At 34.6% G+C, this 20,356-nt stretch overlaps 1 protein-coding gene across 1 annotated transcript in view; it reads left to right on the top strand.

The window, feature by feature from the left end:
• Nucleotides 1-20,356, top strand: part of Dcc (DCC netrin 1 receptor) — a 1,087,105-nt gene that overhangs the window by 519,530 nt on the left and 547,219 nt on the right. The window contains exons 4-5 of the mRNA XM_029546911.1: nucleotides 13,404-13,554; nucleotides 15,141-15,277. Of these exons, the coding sequence (XP_029402771.1) occupies nucleotides 13,404-13,554; nucleotides 15,141-15,277 (288 nt within the window). The remainder of the gene's footprint in view (nucleotides 1-13,403; nucleotides 13,555-15,140; nucleotides 15,278-20,356) is intronic.

The raw sequence follows: 20,356 nt of genomic DNA, 5'->3' as shown, positions 1-20,356 counted from the left end.
AGGGGAGCAGGGGCAGGGGGAGGGTATAGGGAACTTTCGGGATAGCATTTGAAATGTAAATATAATATATCTAATAAAAAAAAGAAAGAAAAACTGAAATAGTGTAAGGTATTTTATTTAAATTCTTGTAAATTCAAATATTCAATGATAAACTTCCAACAAATTATAAGAGATAACACACACACACACACACACACACACACACACACACACACGCACACACAGAGGAGATCATATTTGACTGAATCTGCACATGCACTGTAATGGTTTTTGTAAGAGAAGTTCAGTTTGATTCATTTGTTTCCAAGTTTTCCTGTTTCTTTAGATATAAAACACAAAAATCCAAGAAAGTTATGATTATACAAGTAAATTGTTATCCATAATGCCTGAGTTGCTAATTATGCTTCTCTGATTTTTAACATCTTGTTATTTTTCCTGAATTAGTTTCCACTTTCAGAACCACCAGCTTGAAGTACTAATTGTTACATATACATAATATACATTTCTATTCTAGCTCTTATTTAATTAGAAATGATATGGCCAGTATAACAGAAACCCATAATGTGATTAGCATGAATTAGTTGCATATAAACTACAGCTGCACTCTGAGATAGCTTGTGCAGGTAGTGTGTACACTCTGTAAACTGAGGCAGTAATATGTTCACAAGTCTGAAACTTGACTAGGGTATGTAATGAATTTCAGGTCAGCTTGGGATACGAAATAAAATGCCTCAAAAAAACCAAACCAAACTAACCAACCAAAAACAAAATAAAAACAGTATTGGAATCATGTCATTAAAAATATTTTTCTGTAATGTCAAAAGTCCTAGGCTGGTTAAGTTATATATTGCATTAGTGCTAAAGTGAAATTTTAAAACGTCTCCAGCACATTTATTAGCATTATTTACTAAAGTGTTTATATTTATTTGTCTATTTATTTATTGTCTTTGCAAAACTGTGGAGTGAACCTAGGGCTCCCGACATCCAGAGTAAGGGTTATATCTTTGATCGCAATCCCTGCCCCTTCTTTCTTTTCATATTTTTTTAGGCAGGGTCTCCCTAAGTTACCTATGATAGCCCTTTCCTCACCTTGTAGCCCAGACAGTCCTTGAATTTGGGATGTTCTTGCCTCAACTTCTCAATTATCAGGTTAGAAATCACTGTCACACCCCAACTATTGTCACTTTCCATGTATTTCTTCACAGGTGTTTATCTAATTCTAAATAACATTACAAACTAATTCAAACTCATGTCATAAATATCAACAGATAAATAGACTGTTAAATTCTCATTTTAATAAGTAATAGTGATAAGTTTCAGTCTATTACTACTGCATCCCTCATCGTTTTGACTAACTCCTACATTGCAGCCTTTGCTTAAAAAAGAAAAGATAGTTGATAAAATCCTGGGAAGGAAGTCCATAAAGCAAATAGATCACACTGGACAACACAAGTCAGCATGCTCCCTCACTGTGTACGAGAGAAACATCCTTTGTTTGTCATGATGATCAAGCAGTGTTTAGCTATGACAACTGTATAGAAGGTACAAAGGGGAGCTTGAGACTGAGGAAACGTCAGAGATTCTGCTTGAGAGGATTAGGAAACAGAAGTGGTGGTGAGAGGAGGTAGACCAGAAGAAAGGAAGTTAAAATGGGAAGAAAGGCAGGTGGAACTCATCGTGATAATTTTGCAGAGAACTGACCAGGAGCTGTTCTCATTGTGGCATCAGAATTGATTAAGAATGGAGATGATCTCAATATTGTTAAGGGCAGGTGGGTGTTGTGACTTAGGAGTGATGAGGTGCCACTGGGGTTCAGACAGAATCCCAGAAGTGGGATCTGAGTAGAGACAGGCCTGTGGCCATGTCTTCCATCTTTACAAGCATGGGCATCAGAGAAGATGGTTATTATAGATAACATCAGTGATGTATTTCAAGAGAGGTTTTCCATGGTATTTCATTTTTTACCACAAGAAAATAATCATTTCTCTCGAAAGTAGGAAAATTGGTAACTAATTTAATTTGTTGATTAATGATTGAAGACAAATTGAGTTTTTCCATATGAGTAATTATATGTTTTTGATAAAGTAAATTAGCAGTGAACAGCTTTAATACACATTTTTTTTTTTTTAAGTAGCAACCGAAGCAGTACAGGTTGTGATGTTTCAAAACATCATATGTAATGGGGACTATATGATAGATTGAAGCAGTCACCAATTGTTGTTGTAAAATTAACTTTATTTGTAGTTCATCATATATGAATGCCAAGCCAAAGAATGGATTACTGATTTATAAAACTGCTTTGAGCAGTAAGTTGACAAAAAGAACTGGTCTAGGCTCTGGAATTCCTGTATCAGTTTTCTTAATGATCTAATTAAATTAGTCAGTTGATAATCTACTGTTTACTTATTTACCTATAGTCAAGTGATGCTGTGTCCTCTACAGGCCGAGAGGTATTAACTTTCTGTGGTTTGTTGAAAATATATTCTATTTTTTGTTATAATGTTTAATTTTATTTCAAATATTGTATGGCAGTTTTAAATTTTTATCTTATTTGTGAGCACTGAACAGATAATTTCACAATCTCATTAAGAAGACAATATTATATTCAGCATTATATTTGAATAAATTATCCTTTTATTAAAAAAATAATTACAGGCTTTCATAGAAAGAATTCCCAGGTGCAGTTCCAGACCACCGAAATAACGCGACTCACAAAACACATAAATAGTTTTGTTTCCAAGTACATATAGCATTTATATTTACATTATTGTATAATTTGTGAAGATGTTCAATTTTATTGTCCCCCAATCAACAAATGTGATTATATAGAGATAGATAGATAGATATAGATACAGATATAGATAAATTACTACATATTTTATATCATTATCTGTTGTTATTTTCTGACATATACACATTAAAAAAAAAACTCTTTACAAAATACTACTCCTCATTGGCAGTGATCATGGTCACTGACAATCAGTTTAATGAGATTATTGTTTCCTGTTAATAATATAACATATATTCTACATCCCAGGGTTCAAAGAGTAAGCAACAAATTTATACTTTTGAAATAGAAATGGCTCATTTTGTATATTTCATGAACCAACCAGTTCTAGCTTTAAATTTTCTTCTAAAGCTTTCTTTTTTTTTTTTTAAGAATTTTTCTTAAAGATTTATTTATTTATTATATGTAAGTACACTGTAGCTGTCCTCAGACACACCAGAAGAGGGTCTCTGATCTCATTATGAATGGTTGTGAGCCACCATGTGGTTGCTGGTATTTGATCTCAGGACCTTCAGAAGAGCAGTCAGTGCTCTTAAACGCTGAGCCAACTCTCCAGCCCCCTTCTAAAGCTTTCTTATGTTGTCTACCTCAATAGAATAGAATGGAGATTGGGGATTTGTTCTAGATTAGAGTTTGACTTAAAGGAATTTCATACTTGATTGTCCTGTCTACTCCATATCAGCAGAACAGCTAACCGTTGTGCACTTAATGGAGCAGTGCTTAATTTCTTTCTAGAACTTTTTCTTTGTACTGATAACTTGGATAAGAGATTGGTACAACAGGTCTTGCTTTCAGCCTACTTAAGATTTTAGCAAAAGTCACTTCCTTACTGAACACATTTCTAGCTTTGAATTTAAGCCATGAGGCACACACTTCTTTCAATCAGCCCAGTTTCATTTTTACCCTGTCTCGAAAATGGGGCAGGGGTGAGAGACTGAGGAAAGGGAAATATGGAAACAGTAGAAATCACATTTTCTTTTATGTTTGCTATCTATGACTTGACTTCTCAAAATAGTTACAGTTGTAACAGGAAAAGTCACTGATCACAGATCCCTAAACATGGATTATAAGAATTCAAAATATTGTGAGAATTATCAAATCAAGGGAGACCTTGTATGAATTTATGGTGTTGGACAAATATGGTTTTGACAGACAAAGAAAACGCCCAAACAAAAGAGCAAGTATTTATAAAATACAACCAAAACAGAAAAACATAAGAATATATCAGAGAACATGACCATGCTACCTTATAATATATTCAGAGTAATGGTCTTCAAGGGATGGCAAACAATATGTTAAATCTAATTTTTGAATGAACCATCATGCTAGGTTATTAATGAGAGTACTTGACTAAGACAAAGAATGGAAGGGGACATAAATGTGAACATAACCAGCTACAAATAAGCACTGGTAACTAAACAAGCTTAAGTGGAGATTTGCATAGTCTTGAAGTCCATCTATATTATCAGAGGAATACTTTGTGAAATAGGATTCCAGAGGATGTTAAGTATGGAATATAAAGTTCAACTCAGCATGCTGAGAGTCTTAAATCTCATGAACAGGCATTTCAAGTAAGTATATTTGTCTGTGGTTGGGAATATTTGCAAGTGCAAGTGCTTGGGATTGTATATTCTCACAGTAGTATAGCTCAGAAAAACAGCAACACGAAAGCAAATTACAAGTACCAGTCATCTATCACTAAATAATTTTCTCTTATACTTCATGTCACCTGAAGTAAACGATTTTCCACTCCATTTAATTTTTTTTAATAAATGATACTTTTGAATGTACTGTTTCTGACATCAGGCTATAAACAAGACATGTGGCCTTTTGAAGATTTAAAAATGAATGAAATTAGTACCTGTGTTCCTTTCATATATATCTTTAGAAGAGAATGAACTATGTTAGTACCTTACATTAAGATCCATGTAGTTCAGATTTTCTAAAAACCATGTTTTATCTGGACTGCATGAAAGGGTTTGAGCATGGACCACCACAATCCATTTTCCTAGATTTGGTTCAGACCGAGTTAGTATCCCAATATATTATTATAAAAAATGATTAAGGACATGGATCTTAACATTAAACTAAGCACGAATCTTGGTTTCACTCATCCTACTTGTACAATTTAGAACAAATTACTTAATTTAAAGCATTATCTTGTGGAACAAAGACAGAGATAGGATATATTTTGTATAATGATTGTAAAGATTAAATTTGACAGGCCAAATACACTTTATAATCCTCAGCAGATACTGTAATTATTTTTTGCATTTTAGAAGCTTCCTCAATACTAAATAATTTGATTCTCATAGAAAGATTATTTTCCTGATTATTTACCTTGTTTTGATTGTGGGTATATAAGCAGCCTGGTAGTTAAATATCTTTAATTTGTCTAGTCTTCTCTCTTTTATACTTAAGCCACAGATAGCATGAAATAGATGTGAAGATAGCACAGATAGACGAAAGCACTTTCCCTCCAGTATCTCATTACTCTATGATTTCAACCCATCCAACTCCATCTTCTGCTGTACTAAACGAGCCACATTGGTTTAAATGAGAATGAGAAGAAAAATATGATTGCTAGTATTTGTTCTTCAAAATCCATTAGCAATTCATACAACACTAATTTCTTTTGCTCATTTCTATACTGAGGAGAGGTAGGATGTGATCTGACTTTGCAAATATCTTCACTGCCAAGGATACCATTTATTATTTCCATCCATGTTCAGCCCCAACCCTGCCTTTCAGGGATTTAAGAGTTCCAGTTAGCCATAGAAACTCCAATTTTTAGTACATGCATGGCAATTGCAGCCATACAATAATTACTGATAAAAGAGTGATAAAAAGTCAGAATATGAGGGATTTTTTTCTGTTTAGATTAATAAAAATCCCTTTGTTCAGTTTATATTACTACAAAATTGCCAGTATCTGTGACTGAATGACTTTCATTGTCACCAGGAAACTATGTGGCCTCTTACCATGTAGGAGCTACCATCAATGGGATCCTGGGATCAAGGGCTGAGGAATGAGTGGGCATTAGTTTTGTAGTAAAATTAGATACAGCAGATAAGCTCACATTTTAATGGATGTGAGACAACTGAGAAAGTCACTATTTCAATGGGTTTGATCAAAATCCTTTTGGGGGCTGAAGAAGTGTCTCCATGGTTAATTGCACTTGTTGCTCACATAGAGGGTAAAGTTCATGTCGCAACACCTACATTTTGGCTCCCAATTGTCTGTAACTTCAGTTCTAGGATAACCAATGCACACTGAGCTAGGAATATCTGTTGTGCACATACACAGGTGTGTAGAAATATGCAATATATAAATGCATCTAAAAATAGATAAAAATCATGTCAATTGTAACAATATTTAGCATGTTAATATTATGAACTTAATTCCTACAGGTAAATGATCATTCTCTGACCTTGAGCCTGTCTTTTATCACAATTGCGTTAAGAAACCATGATTCCTATTTGAAAAGGAAAATACTGGGAGAGGGCATATATTACAATTCCATCTGCCCATCACTCTCATGTTACACAATGGTCATCCCATCATCAAATGCATTGCTGTTTCTACTTTTCCTGGATGGTAAACAATGTTTAGTTATTGATTATTTTGTATTCTTTTAGCTTCCACTCTATGAAGAGTTACTATATTCCAAAAGGTAAAAGGCAAATATAACCTTCTTCTGATAGGCCTCCAAATGGAGGAATAGGTGTTCCTTGAACAGGACTCCTGTTTCTCCCCAGACATCATGAGTGAAAATGCATGTTCACCTCCAATGAGGTAGTAGCAGGCACTCTTTTCTAATTCAGACATGAGGGTGTGCGGAAGAGAAAACTGTAATTTATCAGTGCAAGTGTCAGGAAAAAAAAAAAAAAACTGAAATCACCAGAATACTTGTCTTTCCCACATTGTTTAATACTAATTACTTCCTAGGAAAAATAAAAGCATATTCTGTTTTAAAGTATAACAGTTTTGCCTTTATTACCTTAACAAAGTAGAAAAAGCAAAGAGCCCAGATAGTTTTAGTTGAAACTAAAACTATTAAAAACAAGTATTAAAATAAAAGCTGCATCACTCAGCTGGACAGTTTCCAATGTGTCTTTATAAATGAATTAGGAAGAATTTTGATTCTTTAAATTAACTTTTGAACATCATAATGGCAACCTTTGTAATTCTAAAGTCAGCTTTAAAAAAAAAATTAAACCATTCTGAAAAAGAAGAATCACTTCCTTCAGACCTGCTTCGGTAATTATTGAACCAAAATCTCCCCGCGAGACAGAAGGGACTCAGACATACGGCTGTGACAGGAATAGATTTCTCTTTCTTCCAGATCTATCCACAAATAGCAGCAAGGGTATGTTCATGGAAAAAGTAAGAGGAAATATGAACAGATGTAGGAATATTTACAGAGAGGATGCCATTTTGAGTAGCAGAGTAGTATAAATAAGGCAAGAGAGTGACAGAGTCCCAGAGTGAAGAACAACTCCTGAGAAGTGGCCTCTGGCTTCCTCTCAGTTAAAGCTCCACAGTGTACAGTCCAACGAAAACGTTTAGTTTATACTTATTTTAAATTTTTTTTCCAGACAGACAGGTTCTGTGTCTGTGTAAGTGAGTGTGTGTGTGTGTGTGTGTGTGTGTGTGTGTGTGTGTGTGTGTGTGTAGCCTTGGCTATCTTAGAACACACTTAGTAGGAAAGGCTGGCCCCAAACTCACAGGAATACACATTCCTCTGACTCCAGAGTGCTGGGATTAATGTGTGTCCCACTACCACCTGGCAATTTTTAAAATTTTCTTTTTATTAAATACTTTCTGTTTTTGTTTGTTTGTTGCTGTTGTTTTCCTTTTTCTTTTTCTTTTTCTTTTTCTTTCTTATTTATTTATTTATTTATTTATTTATTTATTTATTTATTTATTTATTTATTTATTTATTTATTGGTTTTTCAAGACAGGGTTTCTCTGTGTAGCCCTGTCTGTCCTGGAACTCATTCTGTAGACCAGGCTGAACTCGAACTCAGAAATCCTCCTGCCTCTGCCTTCCAAGTGCTGGGATTAAAGGCATGTGCTACCATTGCCCGATTTACTTTCTGGTTTGTTTTATATATATATATATATATACACACACACACATACCACACACAAACATTGAGTTGTATGTATGGAAAATCTCACTCTGAGCTTATACCATTGCATATGCTTGATGGTAATAGAGAAACGCAGGCCTGCAAAAGCCGGCTAGAAGGACAATGGCTGCACAGCCAATAGCTGAATGGCAGGCTAGCATGAGGGCTGGAAAGCAAATAGAGAAAGTTGTCAAGTTAAATGAATTTGTAAGTCATGTGCCTGAGCTTGATCTGCTTTTCAGCTCCATTTGTAACGCCCATGATAATCCATTCAGCTTTGGTATTAATAGAACACACCAAAGAGTATGCAATGGGGAAAATGTTTTTACATTCAGAAAACATGAAAATTAAAACCATTACTAGTTATTTTCAGAGTGACAGTTATTAAGCAACGAAAACTAGTTAATATTTTTCTTGCTGACACAGAATCCAAAAAATCTATAATTTAATTTTTCTATGCCTCAGTTACTTTCTCAGAATCAGCATGTAACTTTACTAAATAAGGGTTTTGGAAAATGGTCCTGTTGAGGACAGGCTATCATCACAAGGTGTACACACACTTCCACTTATCTAGAATCCTCCAACACCACATTTCATGTCCTATGATGAATATAAGAGAATTTCTTTCGACACTAAATACAACTCCAGTTAAACGACTTATATGGTCAAACTAGTCATTTGTCATGAGGATCTTAAACAGCAAAGGTCTGATACATTAGGGGAAAAAAATCTATGAATGAAGAACGTTCCTAAGGAGCCTCAGACTCAATTGTAATGCTTGACAGTTCCCTTTGTCTCAGAAAAATGCCACTCAAAACTACCTAATCTCCAAATGCACTAATAAACCTTTCATCTACATCTGTGTATCAGGGGCTCTAGTAACACTTGATGGGATTTCTTTCCCCTGCATATATCAATCTTAGGCAGAGTGTCATAGTATATGTTTTTGGAAGATCAGGGAATAACTATCGGAGTAGGCCCTTCCCGAATGATAATGATTGGACATGTATTACTGTTTTATATGATGGAAATAAGGATAATAAAGAGACAAAGGAGAAGGAAAAGCAAAAGAGTAGGAAAGGGATAGAAATGATGTAGAGGAAGAGGGACAGGCAACGCACACCACCAGCTCTTATTTCATAGACGCAAAGCTGTTCTTGGGTTGATAGGGCGTGTGCTTCTTGGGTCTTCACGATAATTGCTCCTCTGATCTGTCTCTGCAGATTGTCAAAGAGTGTTTCACAAGTGTCTTAGTTAGGGTTTTTTTTTTTTTTTTTTTCTGTGATAATTTGAACTCCACACAGAACTAGCTACTTTTCCTTTGTTGATCTGCCTCATGGGATGAACATTAGCTTGACTTGAGCATTGACTTGATTTGAGGGAGATATCTTTTCAGATGCAGACACTAGTGAGATATTTTACCAAAAGTGAAAAACTTGAATGAGTCACTTGAGAAAAAATATTGTCTACTGAGAATTAAATTCAAGCTTCTAAGCTAAAATTAGAAATTTGAGAGACTTGCAAATTTGACTGGTTCTTTGACAGCTTTCCAACATCGAGAGTCATTTCGATGGTTTTGCTGGTAATAGTAACAAATGACTTTCTATAATGATACATGCCAACAGTTGGAAGTCCTGACTAAAATAGTATATACTATTCCAAATTACCACCGACTGATGTGACAAGATCATAAATCATTCATTCAAAGTAGAAGATGGGCCAGATGCATTTTTTTATAAGATAGTACAGAATGTTTATTGATACCATGTCAGATTCTACATTACAACTAACTGTCAAAAAACTAGTTGTTGAGATTCATTATAGGGTTAAAGGTCTACTTCTACAATTATCTGAAAAGTTTATCAAAATTTGACTTTGATTATTGTAAATGTTAGAGCTTTAAGGAGAGATTCTTCCCCAATAGAAGTGTTCCAGGTTTAAACGGTATTGTATGTGTCTGCTGGGGGCAGGTACCAAACTCAAGTGTTACAGCTCTACTCTAGGCACAGGTAGGTGAGGGTGTATAGGAGAGATGTTAATTTTGGAGAGAAAAGTAACTGTTTGGTCCTGATTTTGGACCTTTCATGGTAGAAGTTGGAATGGTAGAAGTTGGCCACCTGCTACTGTAGGGACTGAGTCCAGTCTTGAAGACGATTACAGTGTTCTGTTAACAGAACCATGTGGTTGAATACCCTCAGGGGTGGAATTGGCAAGTCACATGCGCCTGGAGTATTTACAGGAAATACAAGGAAAAATACCCATGAGAAATATATGAATTAAGAAATCATCTTAAAACCAGCTTATTTTGAATCAAGCCACACAGTCAAGAAGTTTTTAACAAATGTAAGAAATCACCACTATTATCCCTGCTATTTTTGATGGAATATCACATTATTCTTGAAATACCCACTTTGTAAGGTTCAGTTACCTTAAGAGAATTCTTTGGAGTCCTTAATAATAGCCAGCAGACTTAGATCCTCTGTTGACATTATCATGTAATTCTCTTTTTAATGATTTCAGAATAGTCCCCTCCTAGCAGAAGAAACTTAAGTAGGCCAAAATTTCCATTTAAAAGGAAGTGAAAATAGTCAAAGGCACTGAATTGCTATGTGGAGTTCTGTGCTCCAAGGCATCTGTATAGTCCAGGGTAGAACTGTGTCTGACCCTGTCATCACCATCTTCTGGATCCCTGTTTACACACCACTCTCTTGGTTTCTAAGGTTGCCAACTCTGAGGACTGGCAGACCAGCTCAAAACCAAAACTAAACCAAAACAAAGCAAAACAAAAAAAGCCAACAACTTTTTTTTTTTTTCCCACAGTAAAAACTAAACCTGGTTTTAGTTGAAGTACATTTTTATTGTTGCAATCAAATTAGAATCACAAATAATGGAATTTTGTATATATTCATGAGTTTTACATTTCAGAAGGTTTATTCACAATTGTTAACATTAAAATTTGGCACAGGAAAACATTTTATTAGTTTTACTGCAGAAAACTGGCTAAATCTGTTATCCAGTAACGTACAACTCCAATTTTATCTTAAAATGTTTTATATGTGAAATACTATATAAAGTATATGTACAGTTTAGTAAATAACAGTAATATGATCTGACTTTCCTTTACTGTAATGAATGTGGGCTCATTAATTCACTTGAAAACATTTCACATGTTTTACCAGGACTTGAATAGCTATTGCTCATATAGATAGAACACAACATTTATCATTGATTAATAATTCCATCCTATTCTTATGAAAGTCTGTTGAGATAACAAGAGTTATAATCTTGAATTGCAAGGTCATGCCAGAATGAGTTTTTCATCAAAACAACTATGGAGCTTAGAAGGAGAATTTTCACTTCCTTTTAAATATTTGCCTGAAGTTTTAGTCATTAACTTTTATGATTCTTTTTCTCTTTGTAAAAGTTCTATATACCTTGCAACAGTGGAGTTTAAAATAACTCTTCACTCTAAAAATACTACATGCCATTTTGAAAACCTTTAGAAAATACAGGGAAATTTAAAGGTGAAAATAAAAACCACCTGCAGTTCTATCACACAAAGTTAACCTTAGCACTCATCTTTGGTCTAGAGATTTAAGATGTAGGCATGGTTTCTATACACAGAGTATTTAAGATGAAAATTACTGGCCTAGCAATTTCTTTTTCTTGTCTTTTGGCTCCACAATCAAAGAAGGTGAGCTTGAGTCTGGCTCAGGACAATGACTGTGTTCATTCTCACGTCGCTCCTGATGAGATCAGCAGTAGCCCGCACTATGGCGGGGTTGTGTGTAATCTCACGTTGTGACTCTCCACTTACCTCTGCCCAGGATTTAGGATTTCATCGTCTCAATTTCTGTGCATTCAGATTTTACTTTCGAGTTTTCAGCATTCTCTGACAGGATAACTCTACTTAATTCATTAAGGTAAAAATACCCTTGGTTAAACTTTCCTACAGGGGTGTGGGTTTTAATGTAATGAAGAAACTTAATAATTGATATATCTTCAGTAAATCAATTCAGATGGGCATTGATTAGGCTAGAGGATAATGCTATTGAATTGATTGATAAGTCCCCAGGCAGTATTCCTGGAACTCTGATAATGAAAATAAGGATGTGATTTACTCGGAAGAGTATTTCCTGAGTGTTGACCCTTAGGTTTAGAACTTCTGCTTCATCCATGGGATGAAAAGTCAGGGAGAATTATCAACTGAGTCTGAGAATGAAGCTCCTGAACCACTAGATTGCACTTCTATGCTAGAAAACATAGTAACACATATACAGATGAAGTACTGTTGAGATAAAGTGAAAGGGAATAGAATTCTTCATTCACCCTAGGTCTTAGCTTTAAGGACAACTTTGCTCTTTGGAAAGATTTTTAAATTTGTTAATGAATAGAAAACTAATCCATCATCTCATTTACTTTTAGAAAGCATGGAAGAAAACTTAAGCAAGAATAACTTCCATTTGGAAGACAGGAAATGGTTCCTCAAAATTGTATATTCTAATATACTATTTATATGCTATGTAAAATCATTATTACATTTGTTAAATTTACATATCAATACATGGAAGTGATTTTTAAAAACAGAAAGAGTACAATAGAGATGGTTGCAGGCCAAGTGAATGATCAGCATTTTTGGATGATAATGTTCAGACAAATTATTCTAAATATTGTTTGTTTCCCCAGTAATGATTAATAAAAAAATCCTGGAGCTCAAATAAGGATCTTACAGCATCTACCTTACGCCATTTGACTTATACTTTGATTACTTAGTAGCAAGGAATAGTCTACATTCTGAAAGTGGAGAAACCCTTTTGAGATTTTTCTCTTCAGGTTTCTTTGCATGTGTCAACTTTTCTAACTTTACTCTCAGATATACTTTTTTCTTTTATTTACATTTCAAATTTTACCCCCTTCCCAATTTCTCCTTTACAAACCCCCTAACCCCCTGACTCTATGAGGATGCTTGCCCACCCACCCACTGTCAGGACCCTATCATTTTCCTACCCAAGGTCATTGAGCCTCACAGGACCAAAGGTCTCTCCTCCCAGTGATTCCCAATAAGACAATTCTCTGCTACATATCCAGCTGGAGCCATGGGTTCCCCTGCGTGTACTCTTTGGTTGGTGGTTTAGTCTCTGGAAACTTTGGGGGGGGGGTTTCCGGTTGGTTAATATTGTTCTTCCTATGGGGTTGCCAACCCCTTCAGCTCCTTAAGTCCTTGCCCAGATATGATTTTTTTTTTTTTTTTAAAGAGAGGGTTTCCCTCTGGCTCTCCTGGAATTCACAATGTAGATTAGGTTGGCCTCAAACTCACAGAAACCTACCAGCCTCTGCCTCCCAGGTGCTAGGATCAAAGCTATAAGCTACTGTAGCTGGCTCTTCTTCATTATTTTACATTGTACTAATGATATAAAATGTATGAATCAAGCTAAGAAAAAGTAATTGAGATTATATAACCCTGTGTTTTCTTTCCACAGACCCAGGCCTGCATAGGCAGCTGTACTTTCTACAGAGACCGTCCAACGTGATAGCCATTGAAGGGAAAGATGCCGTCCTGGAGTGTTGTGTCTCTGGCTATCCTCCGCCAAGTTTCACCTGGTTACGAGGCGAGGAGGTCATACAACTCAGGTATCACTCACCTGGGAACTTAAGAAGTATATGATGGTGCCTCTTACTTTCTGATAGGTCCAATTTTCTTCAAATATTATATCTGTTTTCAAAATCTTCGTGGTGACTAGTGTATCAAAGATATTCAACCGTTTTGATCAGAGTAGGAGGAAAGAAGTAAAAACCCATAGGATCAGTTCTGGAGGGAAACTGAAAAATTAGATTGATATCAAGATGCAAGGACATTCAGATGATGTAATTTATAGGAATATGATAAAGAGAAGATAGATCTTATATATTCGTAAATCAATGCACACATACATGTTACTAAGCTTGACACAGCAATCATTTCATATTACATGCACATATTTGTAGTTCATACATAAAAGCACCCCATTGTATATCATAGATATAAGTAATTTTCATTGTCCATCATATTTCACGAATGGCGAAGGTAAACATGAATAAATAAATAAATAGATAGATAAGATAGATAAATATCTATCTAATTTAATTCTTCTTAAAGTATCACGTTTCATTGCAAAGTCTGTATAGATATTTTAGTTCTAAGTGTGCTTCTTATTATCCCAATTATTATAAATATAAGGTAATACTGGAGAGCATGGCTCACATTCGATTATCTCACAATTAACAATAAGGACGATTTAGAAAACAAAGCCAAAGTAGAAAGTAAATATGTTGATTAAATGGATCTCACTTAAGAAAATAGGTTCATTGATTAGAATGACTCGTTCAACCCTTTTAATACATTTAATTTCCAGGATTAGATATATACATGTATCATAAATTATTGGTTAAACTTTGTCCAATTTCAGTAAGTATTTAGGTAATAAAAGTATATATGTTATATATATTAATATGATATATATTATAATATAAATACACTATCACATTTCCGAGGTCATTATGAATACAGGAAGTCCAGTTTCTGAATCATTTAGACATGCCAGATGCTTTTAGTTCAGCTGAAATGATATGCCCCATGGTATATCATAGATATAAACAATTTTCATTGTGAGGATATACCCCCATGGTATATCATAGATAAAAACAATTTTCATTGTCTATAATATTTCATTAATGGTGAAGTTAGAATGGTAGAATGTAAGCACTTCTTCAGTTTGAAGTATCACATCTCATTGTAAATTCTGCATAGAAATCTTTATAGATTGTTAAAAATATTTTTATATCTATGGATGCATTGATTACTTTAGGTGGCGCATGAGCTATATGTCAGAGCAGGCATTGACTTTCACTCTTGGGAACCATTTCTTTGTCTTTGAGGACTGAAAATTTAAAGTAATAGAATAATCAAAATCAGACTAGATTATTTGGAAATTTTTTTAATACCATTACTATTATATTTAATCTATACCATCTCTGAATTAATACACGGATTCTCCCCAGGGGAGTTTACCTTTAATTGATACTAGTTCAAAAAGTGAGCTTAGATAAAGCCTTAATGACACAGGGATTTTATCTTCTTCGGTTCTATAATGTGAGCCTTTGTAAACTTCATCAGCACTTCTGAATTTCAGCCTGATGTTCAGAAAGTTAACTTATTTCATGTGGCCTCTGTCTTACAGGTCTAAAAAGTATTCGTTGTTGGGTGGAAGCAATTTGCTCATCTCTAATGTGACAGATGATGACAGTGGAACCTATACTTGTGTTGTCACCTATAAGAATGAGAATATTAGTGCCTCTGCAGAGCTCACGGTCTTGGGTAAGTCAGCGATTGGAGATGAGTTTACAGTAAACCTTTCAAAATATATTGCTGTAACATTTTAAATGAGTATCGCCGATTGCTTCCTGAATTTATAGGTGTGAAATTGAAAGGGCCCACTACTCTACACACACCCCCACTTTGATTTGATTAATTGCATGAGGCTTAAACACAGTGTTTGAATATTTTCTCATTGATTAAAAGCCATATTTATTACTCCTTACTCTAATTATTTTTGTCACATGCTGGAAAGTTTCCCCAAAGTGTTACTATATAGATATATTGTATAACAATGAAGACTTCTAAAGTATCGTGTATGCAGAAAACAAATGACAACAAAAACAGAAGTTATATAAGTGTGATATGAATAGAAAAGCAGATGATATTTGTAATGTCTCTGACATAAAATTCAGTGTGCTGAGATTGATTTATTAATATAAAATAACTGTAGATGTCATGTGGAAATAAATAACGAAAATCTAATCTATTTAAGGAAATTTTGCATAGCAAGAGTATAATTTAAATAGCTTAAAGTACATGGTTGGATTTACATCCCTCTGGAAGTCACGACCGCCTATTCCTTATTGAAAATTAAGAATGATGACCTGTGGTACTAGCTCTGACAAAGGAATACTGTATTGTGGTCTTCAAATTTGTTTTGTGTATGTTGGGAAAAAAATACCTAAATATTTTACTTTCTTTTCTCCTGTATACAACAGAAATTGGATTTTTTTTGGGGGGGGGGGGTCAGGGGTATTTGTTTCCAATTGAATAGGGTCTATATCCTTGTATTGCTGACTCTAACTTATGTTTTAGAGCTAGATAGTACTTCTATAATCATTAAAAAATGTGAAGGTATAAAAGTAAAACATTCTTTATTTAAAAGGGGGACAAATTAGAACTGAACAACTCGGGCTGTAGAGATGACTCAGCGGTTAAGGGCACTGACTGCTCTTCCAGAGGTCCTGAGTTCAATTCCCAGCCACCACAGGGTGTCTCACAACCATCTGTAATGGGATCCGATGCCCTCTTCTGGCATATCTGAAGACACCTACAGTGTACTCATATAAATGAAATAAATAAATCTTTCTTTAAAAAAAAGCTAAACAACTCATTGCAAATAAAGGGTAAACATAATCTAATATCCCCAATTTTGAATGTAACAGGTAAGACTGGTTCTTAAGTGACATCCCTCCTAGGCTATGCTGCCAGTGACCATACACTCTTGTTTCTCTCACTCAGAAACAGCCAACCTTCTCAGCCTTTACCATTTAAAAACGGAAATACGTTGTTTGCAATATCTTAGACTTTGTGTGTGTGTGTGTGTGTGTGTGTGTGTGTGTGTGTGTGTGTGTGTGTGTTTCTGAATTAACATAGAATTAGAGCAAAGTCCACATTTTGCTTCAGGAAATAGGAAAATTTGTGTTTCACATAAGATGAATTACAACTTCTCTTGTCTCGGTTTTTGAATATTCTGTTTTTTTGTTTTTGTTTTTTTCAATTAAGTAGCTTGAACTTAACATTTCATATTTGAAAAGAAATAAAAAAATCACAGACACAATTATTAAAAATTTATAAGTAAGACAGTAAGGAAAAGAATATAGAACTATCTTAACTTCATAAAAATTGTAAGAATTTCCCCTACCAATGCAGTGACTTCTTAACACTAAATTGATGTTTGTATTATAACTAATTCTTTTTCCATAAATATGCTTATAGATTACATATTAAATGTGTCAAATGGAGTTATCTCTAAATTTCTTAACATATAGACAGAGCTGTGCTTATACTTGAATATTATTTATATTATTTTTTGTTTCTAAGTAATCACCAGTGTTATCTAGTTACATATCTTAAACATCCCACATAGACAACATATGACTGATAACTATTACCCTAAACTTGAATTAATAAAGAAAAAAAAGTTATGAATATTTAATCTTAGCTCTAAAATGAGTGTTCATATTATAAAGTGTTTTATATAGTCTCAGATTATCCTAATATAAAGTTAGTGTCTCTGGAGCTGTTTATTTCAAAACATAATTTATTTCTTTTTAGAAATGTGTGCAAGGAAAAAATGGATCTTATTATTAATGTTATTCAAACATATTTTCCTAACTTTTAAAAATTTAAGCATAGTTGTATTTTTTGTAAGACTAAAGCCCCACAAAACATAAACTTGTACTTATAAATTTTTAATCATCCATTTTATCAGATTCCTGTTCTGCCTTACAACTTTAGATCTCCCCTGGACCTTTACTAGCTTTGAATGTGAACCCTCCTGAACTTGTGACTTTTTAAGGTTTGAAAAGTCTAGATTAAAGGAAATGTAGCAGCCTTTTGCAGTAATTCCAGTCAATAAACATCAAGTATAATTTAAATTGTAGCGTTTACCTTGCATTTTAATAAAATGAAAATTGAAAGTTTCATGATGGTTAAGGCATCTGGAAACAACTATTTTACAAAATATAGGATATCTTTGACTCAGATAATAACATAAATTTGCAGATATATTTTAATAATAACAACTTGTGATTTTTTATTTTTGAAAGTAAAGATAGCCAACTGTAAATATCATTGGACATTTTTGAACATTAGCATAAGACTTGTCTGTAAGAAAGCCACAAAAGGTTTGAGCCCCAGGCTTATTGACCTTGTGATATATTAAAAATGTCTAAGTTGATTTCTCCAATGCTTATAAGGCATTTTAATATTATATGTAAACCTAGAACACTTGGATAGATGATTCTCTCTCTCTCTCTCTCTCTCTCTCTCTCTCTCTCTCTCACTCACTTTCCCTCTCCCTCTCTCCCCCCCCCCAGTGTGTGTGTGTGTGTGTGTGTGTGTGTGTCTCACTGTGACTGACATATTAACAGGTTAAGAAAGGACTTATTGAGATCACAGTGTCAGGGCTCTTATTACATGGAAATTTGGCTTTCTCACTGCATGTCTGTAAGGAGAAGGCCCCACAGTAGAGTGGATAGTGGCACAGAGCTTTGTACCCAATGGTGGTTCAAAAGCAGAGAGAAAGAGAAAGAAGTGTTCAGGAGTGTGGCATTTCCTTCAAAAGCACACCTACTTCTCAGTGCTATGCCTGGACTCCTAAGAAAATTTTACCTCTGAAATGATTAATTGATTATCCATCGATGATAATAATGCTTCCATACTTCTTTCATATCAATAAAGCACTTAGTTCGGGACCAATCCTTCTACACATACACACACCCAAAATATTCAAAGTTTCTGTTCCCATAGGTGGATAAGCTGACTTCAGAAAGTAAGGCCAAGGAGGGGTCTAAAGAGAAGAATACTTCCAGATGTTCTCTGAAACTTGTAGCCAATGTGTATTCCCATTAAGCAGGAAGTACTGTGGTTCTAATTTTATAAATTTATAACCACCTTAAAATAATTATATAGCTTTGTCTTGTCCAATCATACATCCATCATCCTTTCCCCATAGCTTAGATAGTTTAGGTCATATATCTATCCTTTTCCCTAGCTATCCATCCTGACCCTCATACAAACCTCATGTTTACTGTAAGACAAGTCTCAACAAACATACGGAAGATTTGCTACTGTTTTAGTTTAACATTGATCTGGAATCTAAATTTAGTATCTGAATCAATGCAGACATGCATACTGTATGAGGTATTTAATCTCTTATCAATAAAGTATGAATTTTAAAGTGACCTCTATACAGTTCATGACCACAGAAAAGGGCATGGATGGGAAGGACATTTAAGAAGAACTCCTTACTCTAAGCCACAGACCCTACATCGATAAGTAATGAAGCATTCTTCAACTTTCCCTGAAAAAGTCAGGAATTCCTTTTAAAGCAGTCTACATCAATAAAAAAATGATAAATTGTTTATTTGCTTTAACAAATATCTGGGGAAATTCTAACTAGGGTTTATAGAAGGTGTTTTCCTGGGTATTTATACATTTGTTTAGTCAAACTTTTTTTTTTTTTTTATAAAAACAACTTGGAAGCAGGAAATTAAATCTAAGAATATCCCATGTCTTCTACTGTATGAGTAGCAATTCCCACTTCCCATATAACTTGTGTTTCTTCTGTGCTTGAAACTGGGGTCTGCTCTGGCCGATTCTGCTCCCCATCAGAAAGGACCCATAGTTGAAGGCATTTAGGTATTTTAAGTAGGGTGTTTTCTAGCAACCTCATTAGGTCCACAATATACAGGTCCATACTGAACTATAACTTAATATACAGCCATGTAATCATGTAAGGACAGCACCTTGATATTTGAGTCAATGAGGTTTTGTTGATATGTAGAGTACTTATTGAAACCTAGAGAGTGATGCTCAGTCACATAACCGTGACCTTGAGCAGGTGTCAGGAGATGTCTGAGGTTGGAGCTGATTTACTCTATTGTCAACTCTGAACTTTTAACTAGAAAGAATACACTCTAACATGACTGCAAGAAATACACTGAATGCTTAAGTAAGGAAATCCATTATTATCATTATCATGTACACTATTTATATAATCTTAGTGTTCTTGTATATGATTAGCAGTGCAGTCAGTTTGTTTAAACCAGAAGCAGCACAAACATGTGACTAGAGTGCCCCCCCCCTGCTTTGTCAGTATAGTTGTGATGTCATTAGGTGGTAGGAATTCTTAAGTTTCATTATAAGTATTATCATATATGTTGGCTGCCATTGACATAAATTGTACCACACACACACACACACACACACACACACACACACACACACACACTTTGTAAGTGTCCTAATATACACCAAATACATACCTCAAAGGAAATTTATTTTCAGAACTACTTTCTATATACTTTCAGATGTAGTTTCATATAATATTTCAAGCGTTTAGCAGTAGACACTTGAACAAGCAGGCTTTAGAACAAGAAAGACAGATGTGGAAAAATAATGGAAGGGAGTTTGGAGAAGAGCAGTTCAAAGGACACAAAGGATGGCTATGCTGCCAAATACCTGCCATCTTTGCCCTGGAGAATCTTAACAAGAAGGTTTAGAGTATGGAGCTCTCCTGGACTATAAAGCAAAAACTTCTCTCCCCCCCAAAAATAAAAAATCTAATAGAGG

Source organism: Mus pahari, chromosome 15 (assembly GCF_900095145.1).
Source record: "Mus pahari chromosome 15, PAHARI_EIJ_v1.1, whole genome shotgun sequence".
Taxonomy (NCBI): Eukaryota; Metazoa; Chordata; class Mammalia; order Rodentia; family Muridae; genus Mus; species Mus pahari.
This window is presented reverse-complemented; position numbering and strand designations above follow the sequence as displayed.